The sequence below is a fragment of the Ranitomeya imitator genome, chromosome 6, assembly GCF_032444005.1.
Source record: "Ranitomeya imitator isolate aRanImi1 chromosome 6, aRanImi1.pri, whole genome shotgun sequence".
NCBI lineage: Eukaryota > Metazoa > Chordata > Amphibia > Anura > Dendrobatidae > Ranitomeya > Ranitomeya imitator.
Window position 1 is genome coordinate 33,206,514 of NC_091287.1, and position 15,923 is coordinate 33,222,436.

At 42.3% G+C, this 15,923-nt stretch overlaps 1 protein-coding gene across 5 annotated transcripts in view; it reads right to left on the reverse strand.

Annotated features, from left to right (window-relative positions):
- Window positions 1-15,923, reverse strand: part of CDK14 (cyclin dependent kinase 14) — a 521,480-nt gene that overhangs the window by 125,837 nt on the left and 379,720 nt on the right. For all 5 annotated transcript variants that reach the window (XM_069729432.1, XM_069729431.1, XM_069729435.1 and 2 more), the window contains one exon: window positions 3,255-3,398. In XM_069729432.1, the coding sequence (XP_069585533.1) occupies window positions 3,283-3,398 (116 nt within the window). In that variant the 3' untranslated portion in view covers window positions 3,255-3,282. The remainder of the gene's footprint in view (window positions 1-3,254; window positions 3,399-15,923) is intronic.

Genomic DNA, 15,923 nt, shown 5'->3' on the forward strand with positions numbered 1-15,923 from the left:
CTGATTTGGTGCCTTTGTTCTTCCAGCATGTGGTTCGTTTGCATGGCATTCCTGAGAATATTGTTTCTGACAGAGGTTCCCAGTTTGTTTCAAGGTTTTGGCGAGCCTTTTGTGGTAGGATGGGCATTGACCTATCTTTTTCCTCGGCTTTCCATCCTCAGACTAATGGCCAGACCGAACGAACCAATCAGACCTTGGAAACATATCTGAGATGTTTTGTTTCTGCAGACCAGGATGATTGGGTGTCCTTTTTGCCGTTGGCTGAGTTCGCCCTTAATAATCGGGCCAGCTCGGCTACCTTGGTCTCTCCATTTTTCTGCAATTCTGGGTTCCATCCTCGTTTCTCTTCAGGACAGGTTGAGTCTTCGGACTGTCCTGGTGTGGATTCTGTGGTGGACAGGTTGCAGCATATCTGGACTCAGGTAGTGGACAATTTGACCTTGTCCCAGGAGAAGGCTCAACTTTTCGCTAATCGCAGACGCCGTGTGGGTCCCCGACTTCGTGTTGGGGATCTGGTTTGGTTATCTTCTCGTCATATTCCTATGAAGGTTTCCTCTCCTAAATTTAAACCTCGTTTTATTGGTCCGTATAGAATTTCTGAGATTCTCATTCCTGTGTCTTTTCGTCTGACCCTCCCAGACTCCTTTTCCATACATAATGTATTCCATAGGTCGTTGTTGCGGAGATACGTGGCACCTATGGTTCCATCTGTTGAGCCTCCTGCCCCGGTTTTGGTGGAGGGGGAATTGGAGTATATTGTGGAGAAAATTTTGGATTCTCGTGTTTCTAGATGGAAACTCCAGTATCTGGTTAAATGGAAGGGTTATGCTCAGGAAGATAATTCCTGGGTTTTTGCCTCTGATGTCCATGCTCCAGATCTTGTTCGTGCCTTTCAGGTGACCCCTCCTCAAGGGGGGTACTGTTGTGAATTCTGTGGCTGAATTCACTCCTGTGGTCACAAGTGGTACTGCAGCTGCTGAGCTTCCTCCCTCGGGTGTTCTGGTGAGCTCGTTGGCTGCTTTGTTATTTAACTCCACCTGATTCTGTCTTCCTTGCTCCTTGTCAATGTTCCAGTGTTGGATCTGAGCTTCTGGATCTTTCCTGTGGCCTGCTGCTCTGCTTAGATAAGTGCTTTTTGCTTTTGTTGCTACTTTTTCTGTCCAGCTTGTCTTTTCGTTTTGCTGGAAGCTCTGAGACGCAAAGGGTGTACCGCCGTGCCGTTAGTTCGGCACGGTGGGTCTTTTTGCCCCTTTGCGTGGTTTTTTGCTTTAGGGTTTTTTGTAGACTGCAAAGTTCTCTTTGCTATCCTCGCTCTATCTACAATATCGGGCCTCACTTTGCTGAATCTATTTCATCCCTACGTTTGTCTTTTCATCTTGCTAACAGTCATTATATGTGGGGGGCTGCCTTTTCCTTTGGGGTATTTCTCTGAGGCAAGTCAGGCTTGTTTTTCTATCTTCAGGCTAGTCAGCTCCTCAGGCTGTGCCGAGTTGCATAGGTAGTGTCAGGCGCAATCCACAGCTGCCTTTAGTTGTGTTTAGGTTATGTTCAGGTATTGCGGTCTACAGAGATTCCACGTCTCAGAGCTCGTTCTATTGTTTTTGGGTTATTGTCAGATCACTGTATGTGCTCTGATTGCTGGCACACTGTGTCACTGGATTGCCTACATAACAATTTAACTCCACCTAGTTCTTTGTTCCTGGCCTCCAGTGAATGTTCCAGTATTGGTCTTGCTCTCTCCTGGATCGTCCTTGTGGCCTGCATAAGCTAAGTTCTGCTTGTGTTTCTTGGTTTGCTATTTTTTCTGTCCAGCTTGCTATTTTAGTTTGTCTTGCTTGCTGGAAGCTCTGGGACGCAGAGGAAGCACCTCCGTACCGTTAGTCGGTGCGGAGGGTCTTTTTGCGCTCTCTGCGTGGTTGTTTGTAGGTTTTTGTGCTGACTGCAAAGCTATCTTTCCTATCCTCGGTCTATTCAGTAAGTCGGGCCTCACTTTGCTAAAATCTATTTCATCTCTGTGTTTGTATTTTCATCTTTACTCACAGTCATTATATGTGGGGGGCTGCCTTTTCCTTTGGGGAATTTCTCTGAGGCAAGGTAGGCTTATTTTTCTATCTTCAGGGCTAGCTAGTTTCTCAGGCTGTGCCCGAAGCGCCTAGGTCTGGTCAGGAGCGCTCCACGGCTACCTCTAGTGTGGTGTGATAGGATTAGGGATTGCGGTCAGCAGAGTTCCCACGTCTCAGAGCTCGTCCTATGTTATTAGTAACTATCAGGTCACTTTGTGTGCTCTTAACCACCAGGTCCATTGTGGTTCTGAATCACCAGTTCATAACAGATAACACAGGATTCACCATTCACAATAGGTGATGTCACAACTCACCTCCTCCTCCTGTACAATGACTGATAACACCTCTATATACAGTAGATAACACAGGATCCACCATTCACAATAGGTGATGTCACAGCTCACCTCCTCCTCCTGTACAATGACTGATAACACCTCTATATACAGTAGATAACACAGGATCCACCATTCACAATAGGTGATGTCACAGCTCACCTCCTCCTCCTGTACAATGACTGATAACACCTCTATATACAGTAGATAACACAGGATCCACCATTCACAATAGGTGATGTCACAGCTCACCTCCTCCCCCTGTACAATGACTGATAACACCTCTATATACAGTAGATAACACAGGATCCACCATTCACAATAGGGGATGTCACAGCTCACCTCCTCCTGTACAATGACTGATAACACCTCTATATACAGTAGATAACACAGGATCCACCATCAAGATAGCTCACCTTCTCCTTCCCCTGAAAGATCAAAGCATGCCCAGAAAGCTCCCCTATAGAAGTAATTGATTCAGAAACAGTATACTGCTGCCTATACCCATGTGGCTGCTGAAAAGGAAGTAGGAGATTTAAGCTTAGTGGCCAGGGAGAAAATTGCAATATTTTCTTTTTTTTTTTTTAATAAACATAATATGGATTTTCTCAATGGAACTAATAAAAAACAGTAGAATAAGCAACTGGATAACCCTTTAATTAATGAACACTTTTTATACAGCTGCTGCAACTTATGTGACTATTGCCATCCTGAATATTAGAGTACATCTCCCACCCATGCGCCATCTCTCACACTCAGTAATATAACCATAACCAAAAAAAAACTGCATTTATGATTCATAGACAAGGAGCCATATACATATTTCATCTTTTTCCAGAACATTGTACTGTGCACGCACCTAAATCCCGCCACGTGACGCCAGATCATCAGTGTTTGCTGATTGAGAGGCTTTTACTGAAACTATTATTTTTTCCAAACATCCGCATGCTATCTCCAGCTTCTGGCTGTAACTTCACATTCGGTACAGTAAAAATGGAAGACACTGCAAGAAAAAAAAAAGCCACATTAAACCTGCTCATAAAACAAGGTAATGAAAAATGGACCCATAATAGGTGCAGTCGTCGTACAACACACGGAAATTACAAAGGCCACCCACTGATTTCAAGTATGTAGTACCTGCTTCCTCCTGCAGAGGCGCTGCAGGGAAATGGAACACTTGCTTCCAGGTTCTCTTGCAGTTTGCAAATAATTAAAGAAAAAAAAGATTCTCGGGGAGATCTATGTCCGGCCCATAGATCTTAACAGCTCACTTACATATTAAGAAAAACGTGGATTTCTCTGGAATAAAACATCGGATCACAGATATCAAGGTATCATTTTGTTTAACTTTCTATGACTGGCATGCACATATAGATGACCATATCGATAGATGTCCTTTATACATTACACACACAAGCATATATAAAATATGCACAATAATCTTCAGATTTCAGGATACCTTGCACACAGTCAATAGAAAGACTTGCCACTCAGGTGATAGACTGTAAATAAAACCACTTAATTTCATCTAACAGTACAATTTTGACGTTTCGGTCGGCAAGGACCTTCATCAGAGTACTAGAGGAAACAATTGTAACAAAACAATATAAGAGAGTCACGTATGATACAGAATTTAAACTATATTATCATGAATGGTTGTAACATACATGACTCTCATATTATTTTGTTACAATTGTTTCTTCTACTACTCTGATGAAGGTCCTTGCCAACCGAAACTTCAAAATTGTACTATTACACTGTATATAAAACCACTTAATTTCATTTATCACCACCTTTTACTTTAGGTAAACAATAGAGCTTTTTGGTAAAGCACATCATTCTATCTTGGTCTCATCTCTGTCAATAAGGTGTTTTCCCAGAAGGATTTTGGCTTACTCACATACATTTTGGCAAACTGCAGTCTAGCTTTTTCATGTCTCTGTGTCAACAGTGGGATCCTTCTGGGTCTCCTGCCATATAATTTAATTTCATTCAAATGTTGTTGGATAGTTTACGCTGACACTGATGAACCCTGAGTCTGCAGGACAGCTTGAGGTTTTTTAGAACTTGATTTCTGCTGCTTATCCACCATCGAGACTATCCTGTGTTGCAACCTTTCATTAATTTTTCTCTGTCGTCCACGACCTGGGAGATTAGCTACAGTGCCATGGGTTGTAAACTTCTTGATTAAGTTGCGCACTGTGGACAAAGGAACATCAAGATCTCTGGAGATGAACTTGTATCTTTAAGATTGTTGATATTGTTCAACAATTTTGGTTCTCAAGTCCTCAGACAGTTCTCTTCTCCTCTTTCTGTTCTCCATGCTTTGCGTGGCACACACAGACAAAGATTGAGTCAACTTCTCTCCTTTTTATCTGGTATCAGGTGTGATTTTCATATTACGCGAGTATGAACGAGCCTTAAAACAAAGTTGTTTACCCACAATTTTGGAAAGGTGCCAACAATTTTTGCCCGGCCTATTTTGGAGTTTTGTGTGACATTATGAACAATTTGCATTTTTTCTTGTTCCAATATCAAATAATCAACTTCATATATGAAAACATTTACTGAGCACTGGCACATGCCAGGAATCATGAGGAGATCAGCAAGAGGAGAAAACAGAATGAACACAGCAGCTCCTGTATGCGAAACATGCAGTGCAATCAGTGTAGGTATTGCTACAGATCTTACTCGCCCCCATGTGCAGCTGAACTGGATGCACATGTGGTATGCCTGTCCTTGATGTAAACAGACTGCCACATTCTTAGAGGTTGTGTGATTTTTCCGAATGACTGCATAAATAGAAAAGTATGGCAGCAGTCTACCTAAAATAGCTCTACACATGTCTATAGGATGTAAATGTCGCAGTCAGCTCTACTGAAGTGAATTGGGCTGAGAAGCAATACCACACATGACCTGTGGACAGGTGTGGCACTGTTTTCTAAGAGAGAGTAGTTTTGTTTTTCTAATACAACAGACAAACAGAATTTAACCCTACAGCTTCTGGACAGGCCAGAGCCACAAGTCTCAAGAATGAAACAGGTGTACACCTTGCGTTGGCCAACAATCGAACCAGGAATAGTGGGGACAGGCAGGCATTGGCACATCTGCTATGTAAATGGATCACAAACAGAAATGGGAACATTTTGTTGTCCACCTCTGAGGACAATTTTTACTTTTTTTTTTTTTTCTTAAAAGGGAAGACAGCTGATCCACAGGCAACATGTATCAGGCATTGACTGAATGATTTTAGCCAGGTATTTTTGAGTCTTCAACTCTCTGGGATTCCAGAGAAAAACATGCTTTAGAAGCAGCCAGGGACTAAGCCATATGGGTGACTAGTCAGAAAAGTGATGTCCATGGTGGCTTCTCCCCACCCATTGCGAATGGCTGACAGGTCTCTTCCTATACACATATGCAGGGAGAGACCCATCACACAAGGGGAGTGGGGATGGAGAATCCACTGGGGACCCACCTTTCTGACTAGTAACCTATGCAGCTTTTTCTCTGGCTGCTCTTAAAATATATTCTCTGAAATGCCGCAGCGTTCAACTTTGATGTGGTCTGTGGTCATAAATTAGCTGAGAGGAGCAAAAGAAAGACAGAAAAAAGGGTTAGAAATTCTCTGACTGGACCTCTGGGATGAGCTCATTGATGGATTCTCATTTCAGCAACCAGAAAAAGCCAGTGCAACACAGAGGAAGTTTTTGTACAAAAATGATTGTTAATCATGTAAGAAAAATATGCCCCCAAAAATGGGCAACCCAAAGATTTTGGAAAACAAAAAGATGGGCAATCCAAAGATTTTGGAAAACAAAAAAAAGATGGGCAATCTAAAGATTTGGGAAAACACAAAGATGGGCAATCTAAAGATTTGGGAAAACACAAAGATGGGCAATCCAAAGATTTTGAAAAACAAAAAAGATGCGCAACCCAAAGATTTTGGAAAACAAAAAAGATGGGCAATCCAAAGATTTTGGAAAACAAAAAAAGATGGACAACCCAAAGATTTTGGAAAACAAAAAAAGATGGGCAATCTAAAGATTTGGGAAAACACAAAGATGGGCAATCTAAAGATTTGGGAAAACACAAAGATGGGCAATCCAAAGATTTTGAAAAACAAAAAAGATGCGCAACCCAAAGATTTTGGAAAACAAAAAAAGATGGGCAACCCAAAGATTTTGGCAAACAAAAGATCGGCAACCCAAAGATATAGGAAAACAAAAAAGATGGGCAACCCAAAGATTTTGGAAAACAAAAAAGATGGGCAACCCAAAGATTTTGGCAAACAAAAGATCGGCAACCCAAAGATATTGGAAAACAAAAAAGATGGGCAACCCAAAGATTTTGGAAAACAACAAAGATGGGCAACGCAAAGATTTTGGGTATCAAAATAGATGAGCAACCCACAGATTTGGGAAAACAAAAAAAAGATGAGCAACCCAAAGATTTTGGAAAACAAAAAAAGATGGGCAACCCAAAGATTTGGGAAAACAAAAAAGATGGGCAACCTAAAGATTTTGGCAAAACAAAAAAGATGGACAACCCAAAGATATTGGAAAACAAAAAAGATGGGCAACCCAAAGATTTGGGAAAACAAAAAAAGATGAGCAACCCAAAGATTTTGGAAAAAAAAAAAGATGGGCAACCCAAAGATTTGAGGGGGGGGAAAAAATAGATGAGCAACCCAAAGATTTCAGAAAACAAAAAAGATGGACAACCCAAAGATTTCGGAAAACAAACAAAGATGGGCAACCCAAAGATTTTAGAAAACAAAAAAATGAGCAACCCAAAGATTTTGGAAAACAAAAAAGATGGGCAACCCAAAGATTTGGGAAAACAAAAAAATTAGAAACCCAAAGATTTTGAAAAGCTATTTATATTGTGTATTTTTATTTCACATTTAGAGAGTTTCTTAGAAAAGCTTTATAACAAAGTTTAGTTTTAATTATGGCTCTACTGGTTGCATTTCAGCTTTTCAAAAATGATTTAGGCAACTGGTTAAATTTTTAAGGTGGAAATTTGTTCCCTGTGCATTTATAGGACAGTTCCCGTGAATATTATTTCTTAACACCAAGTGCCTCGGGTCTTGACTTTCCTTGATGTCACTGCTTCCTAGTGGGATGACTGGCTGCATTCCTGCCACTAGACGTTCAGCCCACCAAATGACTTCGTCTTCTGTGTTGTGTCAGGCGGCACAATTTATTTTCAGACGCATGAGACATCCAAGCCTGAGCATATCTTTGTTTTCAGAAGATATTCAAAGCTGAGCTCTCTGCCTACGTAACCGGACTTTCTCTCTCTCTCTCTCTTGCAACTGGATTTGTGTTTCATAATGATTATCTTCCAGACGCAGAAACCATATTCGTCTAACTTAAAAATTTCACTGGAGGCATTTAATGAAAAAAAAAAAACAAAAAAAAACCTTCCTTTAAAATATAATGATTTTTCATCTTTATTCTACCCCCCTTCAAAAGGTTTCACTGCTCCGATGTTTAACGTTATGCAAAGACGTGTTTCTGCCAGTGAATATCTCCTTATGGTTATGCTTCTGTAAATTACCTGCTGTGAGCTGATAAAAGGATTAATGCTGCCAAAATTCTTAATCTGTGAAATTACAAATTAAATTCTCATATTAAAAATACCACCCTGAGGTATTTTTTGTGGTTTTAATTCCCCTCTGGTGTTCTGCATACATTGTGCTTGTTAATGACTACGACAAGTCTTCTCTGCTGGCAGGCTGCTGCGGAGCGATAGTGTGTTGGCATTTACTTTGCTGATAGAGCTTGGATTTAACCACTGGCTGATAAACTAAGTGGCAACTGGGTAATAACTCAATATTAAGTGAAAAGTGCTACTACAGAATACAGAATGTATAGCCTATCAAAATCCTGGCTGTGCTTAATCATTCATTCAGATCGGATTGAGATGTCATAAATGGAGAATGATCATAGAGGGATGGAATCGGTGTTGGGGGAGGGAGAGAATTAAAAAAAAGATTAATTCATTTTTTGGAATTTTTTTTCATCGGTACCAATGAAAGCTCTTATTTATAAGCCACGGTAATTCCAAGGGCAAATGACACTACAAATATTAATAATGCAAAATATGGGAGGTTTAAGACATGGGCTGACCGTATCTCCTGTACAAAGAGATTATACTTCTAGCCTATGATCCGCGAAACTGCCGAAGTAATCAATCTTCACGCATTGATGGATTTACCTATTAAACCAGCCTTTAAAGTGAAAACATTTTTTTTTAGTATTTGGCACACAATGTAGAAACCATTTGTAAAATTACATAAATATACCTAATGGGATAACCTTAAATGGAGAGAACCTTTATATGCCCCTCACCTGAGGCTGGCAACCAAAAATGGGGAGCATTGTTATTTGCCCCCCCAAGGTTGGCAACCTTAAATTGGGAGAATCCTTATATGCCCCTCCCCTGAGGTTGGTAACCTTAAATTGGGAGAATCCTTATATGCTCATTCCCTGAGATTGATAACCTTAAATTAGGAGAATCCTTATATGCTCATTCCTTGAGATTGGTAACCTTAAATTAGGAGAATCCTTATATGCTCATTTCCTGAGATTGATAACCTTAAATTAGGAGAATCCTTATATGCTCATTCCCTGAGATTGGTAACCTTAAATTTGGAGAATCCTTATATGCCCCTCCCCTGAGGCGGGTTACTTTAAATAGGAAGAATCTTTATAGGACCCATTCCTGAGACTGGTTTTCTTAAATGAGGAGAATTCTTATAGACCCCTTCTCTGAGGTCAATAACCTTATATAGGAAAAGTCCTTCTAGGTTTCTCCTCTGAGGTTGGTTGGGAGGAATCTAGCAGATCCATCCTGAGGTTGGTAACGTTAATTAGAAAGAATCATTAAAGGCCCCTGCCTTGAGGCTGTTTATCGAAAATGGAGAAAATCCTTATAGGCCCCTCCCCTGAGGTTGGCTACCTTAAATGGGGAGAACTTATATGCCCCTGCCCTGAGGCTGGTTACCGTAAATGGGGAGAAACATTACATGCCCTACCCTGAAACTAGTTATTTTAATTAGGGAGAATCCTTTTAGATCCCCTCTTCTTAGTCTGTTTACCATAAATGGGGAGAATCGTTAGAATACTTGTCGGTTACCTTAAATTGGGAAAATCCTTAAACACCCTTCTCCTTAGGATGGTTGCTTTAAATATGGAAAATCCTTATAGACTAGCTACCTTAAATGGGAAGCACCCTTATAGACCTCTCAACTGAGGTTGGTAACCTTAAATAGAAGAATCTATTGTCCTCCGTGTGCACGGACAGCGGCGGGGGAAGCAGCGCTACTGTAAGCGCTGTTTCCCTGCGTGTGGTGCTGAAGCCGGCTGTCATCCCTTCTCAGTGGAGAAGATATGAAAGAAAAATAGGCGTGGGGTCCCCCCTATATTTTAAAACCAACCCGGAAAAACTCACAGGTGCGGGCTGCTATTCTCAGGCCGGTAAAGGGACATGGATATGGGCCCCCCAGCCTAAAAACAGCAGCCCACAGCTGCCCAGAATACGTGCATCTATTAGATGTGCCAATTCTGGAGCTTTGCCGGATTCTTCCCACTTGCCCTGTACTGGTGGCAAGTGGGGTAATGAGGGGTTAATGTCACCTTCCTATTGTAAGGTGACATTAAGCCGGCTTAGTAATGAAGAGGTGTTAAGACACCTATCAATTACTAATCCTATAGTATGTAAAGGGTTAATCAAACACCACACAGCAAGTAAAAAGTATTTTAATGAAATAGAACAATATACACAGTTTTTCCATCTTTATTAGGCCACCATTCCAAGCGAAGCCCTCGATCTCCTGTAAAAAATGTCAAAACAATAAACCAACAATATACCCATACCTGTCTGTCGTACAGTCAATCTCACTGAGTAATCCATATCTGGGGTATATACAGTTTACAACCAGAAGCGCTGCTATTGCGACCGCTCCTGGCTGTAAACTTCTGGGTAATGAATGAAAAGCTGGGAGCAGAGCTTCAGTGACTAGCGGTGACGTCACCGAAGCTGTGCTCCCTGTCGGCATGAATTAAAATGAACTCTTCAGCGTGGGAAAATGGTACTGATGCGGCACGCGGTTGCCACACATGTGCTGCATGTAGGAAGCACACAGACACGGATGTCTCCTGTACCGTGTTTACAGGTACTGGAAATATCAGGACATGTGAAACCGGCCTTACATGTATTTTTGAAACATTTTTCCAATGGTTTTATTTTTCATATCACAAGCCCAAATAAAAAAAAATCTTGAATTTTTTTAAAATGTTAACTGGGGCTTTTTTACACTTATACATACTTCCTGTCCTTTCAGGAAGAGTTTACAGAATTTTCCTTATCATCAATGGCAGGATTACCATGATAGGTAACACCTCTATACACAGTTCATAACACAGGTTCCATCAATCACAACTAGGGATGTCACAGCTCACCTCCTCCCCCTCATTTCACAATGACATTTGCACACAATGATTAGTTATTTCAATACAAAAAATAGGGTCAGGGGTCTGACCATTGTGGCTAATTTCCATTTCCTGCATTTCCTGAAACAACAGGACGTTATAGGCTAAAAAAAAGCCCTAGTGGCCGATGTGAATATTACAAGAATTCTATTTCTTACTTTTAATAAAAAAATGTTGAAATGTAAAAAAATAAATACATTTAACCCCTTCCCGACCTGTGACACAGCGTATGCATCATGAAAGTCGGTGCCAATCCGACTTGTGACGCATATGCTGTGTCACAGAATGATCGCGTCCCTGCAGATCCGGTGAAAGGGTTAACTCCCATTTCACCCGATCTGCAGGGACAGGGGGAGTGGTAGTTTAGCCCGGGGGGGTGGCTTCACCCCCCCGTGGCTACGATCGCTCTGATTGGCTGTTGAAAGTGAAACTGCCAATCAGAGCGATTTGTAATATTTCACCTATTATAACTGGTGAAATATTACAATCCAGCCATGGCCGATGCTGCAATATCATCGGCCATGGCTGGAAACACTGATGTGCCCCCACCCCACCGATCGCCCCCCCAGCCCTCCGATCTGTCCTTTACACTGCTCCGCTCCCCTCCGTCCTCCTGTCCGCTCCCCCCCGTGCTCTTGTCCTCTCACCCCCGTGCTCCAATCACCCCCCTGTGCTCCAACCACCCCACCGCTCCAATGCACCCCCCCGTGCTCCGATCCACCCCCCGTGCTCCGATTTACCCCCCATGCTCCGATCCACCCCCCCATGCTCCGATCCCCCCCCCCGTGCTCCCTCCCCACCCCATCATACTTACCGAGCCTCCCGTGGTCCGTCCGTCTTCTTTCCTGGGCGCCGCCATCTTCCAAAATGGCGGGCGCAGTGCGCCCGCCGAATCTGCCGGCCGGCAGATTCGTTTCAAGTGCATTTTGATCACTGCGATAAAACCTATCGCAGTGATCAAAATAAAAAAAATACTGAATGACCCCCCCCCTTTGTCACCCCCATAGGTAGGGACAATAATAAAATAAAGATTTTTTTTTTTCTTCCACTAAGGTTGGGGTAAGAACTAGGGTTAGGGTTAGGTTTAGGGGTAGGGTTAGGGTTAGGGTTTGGGTTTCGGTATGTGCACACGTATTCTGGTCCTCTGCGGATATTTCCGCTGCGGATTTGATAAATCCGCAGTGCTAAACCACTGCGGATTTATAGCAGATTTACCGCGGTTTTTCTGCGCATTTCACTGCAGTTTTACAACTGCGATTTTTTATTGGAGCAGTTGTAAAACCACTGTGGAATCCGCAGAAAGATGTGACATGTTGCGGAATGTAAACCGCTGCGTTTCCGTGAAGTTTTTCTGCAGCATGTGTACAGCGATTTTTGTTTTCCATAGGTTTACATTGAACTGTAAACTCATGGGAAACTGCTGCGGATCCGCAGCGTGTGCACATACCTTTAGAATTAGGCCATGTGCACACGGTGCGGATTTGGCTGCGGATCCACAGCAGTGTTCCATCAGGTTTACAGTACCAAGTATACCTATGGAAAACCAAATCCGCTGTGCCCATGGTGCGGAAAATACCACGCGGAAACGCTGCGTTGTATTTTCCACAGCATGTCAATTCTTTGTGCGGATTCCACGGCGTTTTACACCTGTTCCTCAATAGGAATCCGCAGGTGAAATCCGCACAAAAAACACTGGAAATCCACGGTAAATCCGCAGGTAAAACGCAGTGCCTTTTACCTGCGGATTTTTCAAAAATGATGCTGAAAAATCTCACACGAATCCGCAACGTGGGCACATAGCCTTAGGGTTAGGGTTGGAATTAGGGTTGTGGTTAGGGTTAGGGGTGTGTTGGGGTTAGGGTTGTGGTTAGGGGTGTGTTGCGGTTAGGGTTGTGATTAGGGTTATGGATACAGTTGGGATTAGGGTTAGGGGTGTGTTGGGGTTAGTGTTGGAGGTAGAATTGAGGGGTTTCCACTGTTTAGGCACATCAGGGGTCTCCAAACGCAACATGGCGCCACCATTGATTCCAGCCAATCTCGTATTCAAAAAGTCAAATGGTGCTCCCTCACTTCCGAGCCCCGACGTGTGCCCAAACAGTGGTTTACCCCCACATATGGGGTACCAGCATACTCAGGACAAACTGCGCAACAATTACTGGGGTCCAATTTCTCCTGTTACCCTTGTGAAAATAAAAAAATTCTTGCTAAAACATCATTTTTGAGGAAAGAAAAATGATTTTTTATTTTCACGGCTCTGCGTTGTAAATGTCTGTGAAGCATTTGGGGGTTCAAAGTGCTCACCACATATCTAGATAAGTTCCTTGGGGGGGTCTAGTTTCTAAAATGGGGTCACTTGTGGGGGGTTTCTACTGTTTAGGTACACCAGGGGCTCTGCAAACGCAACGTGACACCCGCAGACCATTCCATCAAAGTCTGCATTTCAAAAGTCACTACTTCGCTTCTGAGCCCCGACGTGTGCCCAAACAGTGGTTTACCCCCACACATGGGGTATCAGCATACTCAGGAGAAACTGGACAACAACTTTTGGGGTCCAATTTCTCCTGTAACCCTTGGGAAAATAAAAAATTCTGGGCTAAATAATTATTTTTGAGGAAAGAAAACGTATTTATTATTTTCACGGCTCTGCGTTATAAACTTCTGTGAAGCACTTGGGGGTTCAAAGTGCTCACCACACATCTAGATAAGTTCCTTTCGGGGTCTAGTTTCCAAAATGGGGTCACATGTGGGGGGTTTCTACTGTTTAGCCACATCAAGGGCTCTGCAAACGCAACGTGATGCCCGCAGAGCATTCCATAAAAGTCTGCATTTCAAAACGTCACTACTTCACTTCCGAGCCCCGGCATGTGCCCAAACAGTAGTTTACCCCCACATATGGGGTATCACCGTACTCAGGAGAAACTGGACAACAACTTTTGGGGTCAAATTTCTCCTGTTACCCTTGGGAAAATAAAAAATTGCAGGCTAAAAGATCATTTTTGAGAAAATAATTTTTTTTTTTATTTTCATGGCTCTGCGTTATAAACTTCTGTGAAGCACTTGGGGGTTCAAAGTCCTCACCACACATCTAGATTAGTTCCTTTGGGGGTCTAGTTTCCAAAATGGGGTCATTTGTGGGGGATCTCCAATGTTTAGGCACACAAGGGCTCTCCAAACGTGACATGGTGTCCGCTAATGATTGGAGCTAATTTTCCATTTAAAAAGCCAAATGGCGTGCCTTCCCTTCTGAGCCCTGCCGTGCGCCCAAACAGTGGTTTACCCCCACATATGGGGTATCAGCGTACTCAGGACAAACTGGACAACAACATTTGGGGTCCAATTTCTCCTAATACCCTTGGCAAAATAGGAAACTCCAGGCTAAAAAATCATTTTTGAGGAAAGAAAAGTTATTTTTTATTTTCATGGCTCTGCGTTATAAACTTCTGTGAAGCACCTGGGGGTTTAAAGTGCTCAATATGCATCTAGATAAGTTCCTTGGGGGGTCTAGTTTCCAAAATGGGGTCACTTGTGGGGGAGCTCCAATGTTTAGGCACACAGGGGCTCTCCAAACGCGACATGGTGTCCGCTAACAATTGGAGCTAATTTTCCATTCAAAAAGTCAAATGGCGCGCCTTCCCTTCCGAGCCCTGCCGTGTGCCCAAACAGTAGTTTACCCCCACATATGAGGTATCGGCGTACTTGGGAGAAATTGCCCAACAAATTTTATGATCCATTTTATCCTATTGCCCATGTAAAAATGAAAAAATTGAGGCGAAAAGAAGTTTTTTGTGAAAAAAAAGTGCTTTTTCATTTTTACAGATCAATTTGTGAAGCACCTGAGGGTTTAAAGTGCTCACTAGGCATCTAGATAAGTTCCTTGGGCGGTCTAGTTTCCAAAATGGGGTCGCTTGTGGGGGAGCTCCAATGTTTAGGCACACAGGGGCTCTCCAAACGCGACATGGTGTCCGCTAACGATGGAGATAATTTTTCATTCAAAAAGTCTAATGGCACTCCTTCCCTTCCGAGCCTTGCCATGTGCCCAAACAGTGGTTTACCCCCACATGTGAGGTATCGGTGTACTCAGGAGAAATTGCCCAACAAATTTTAGGATCCATTTTATCCTGTTGCCCATGTGAAAATGAAAAAAAATGAGGCTAAAAGAATTTTTTTGTGAAAAAAAAGTGCTTTTTCATTTTTACAGATCAATTTGTGAAGCACCTGAGGGTTTAAAGTGCTCACTAGGCATCTAGATAAGTTCCTTGGGGTGTCTAGTTTCCAAAATGTGGTCACTTGTGGGGGAGCTCCAATTTTTAGGCACACGGGGGCTCTCCAAACGTGACATGGTGTCCGCTAAAGAGTGGAGCCAATTTTTCATTCAAAAAGTCAAATGGCGCTCCTTCCCTTCCAAGCCCTGCCGTGCGCCCAACAGTGGTTTACCCCTACATATGAGGTATCAGCGTACTCAGGACAAATTGGACAACAACTTTCGTGGTTCAGTTTCTCCTTTTACCATTGTGAAATAAAAAAAATTGTTGCTAAAAGATAATTTTTGTGACTAAAAAGTTAAATGTTAATTTTTTCTTTCCATGTTGCTTCTGCTGCTGTGAAGCACCTGAAGGGTTAATAAACTTCTTGAATGTGGTTTTGTGCACCTTGAGGGGTTCAGTTTTTAGAATGGTGTCACTTTTGGGTATTTTCAGCCATATAGACCCCGTAAACTGACTTCGAATGTGAGGTGGTCCCTAAAAAAAATGGTTTTGTAAATTTCGTTGTAAAAATGAGAAATCGCTGGTCAAATCTTAACCCTTATAACTTCCTAGCAAAAAAAAATGTTGTTTCCAAAATTGTGCTGATGTAAAGTATACATGTGGGAAATGTTATTTATTAACTATTTTGTGTCACATAACTCTCTGGTTTAACAGAATAAAAATTCAAATTGTGAAAATTGCGAAATTTTCAAAATTTTCGCCAAATTTCCGTTTTTATCACAAATAAACGCATAATTTATTGACCTAAATTTACCACTAACATGA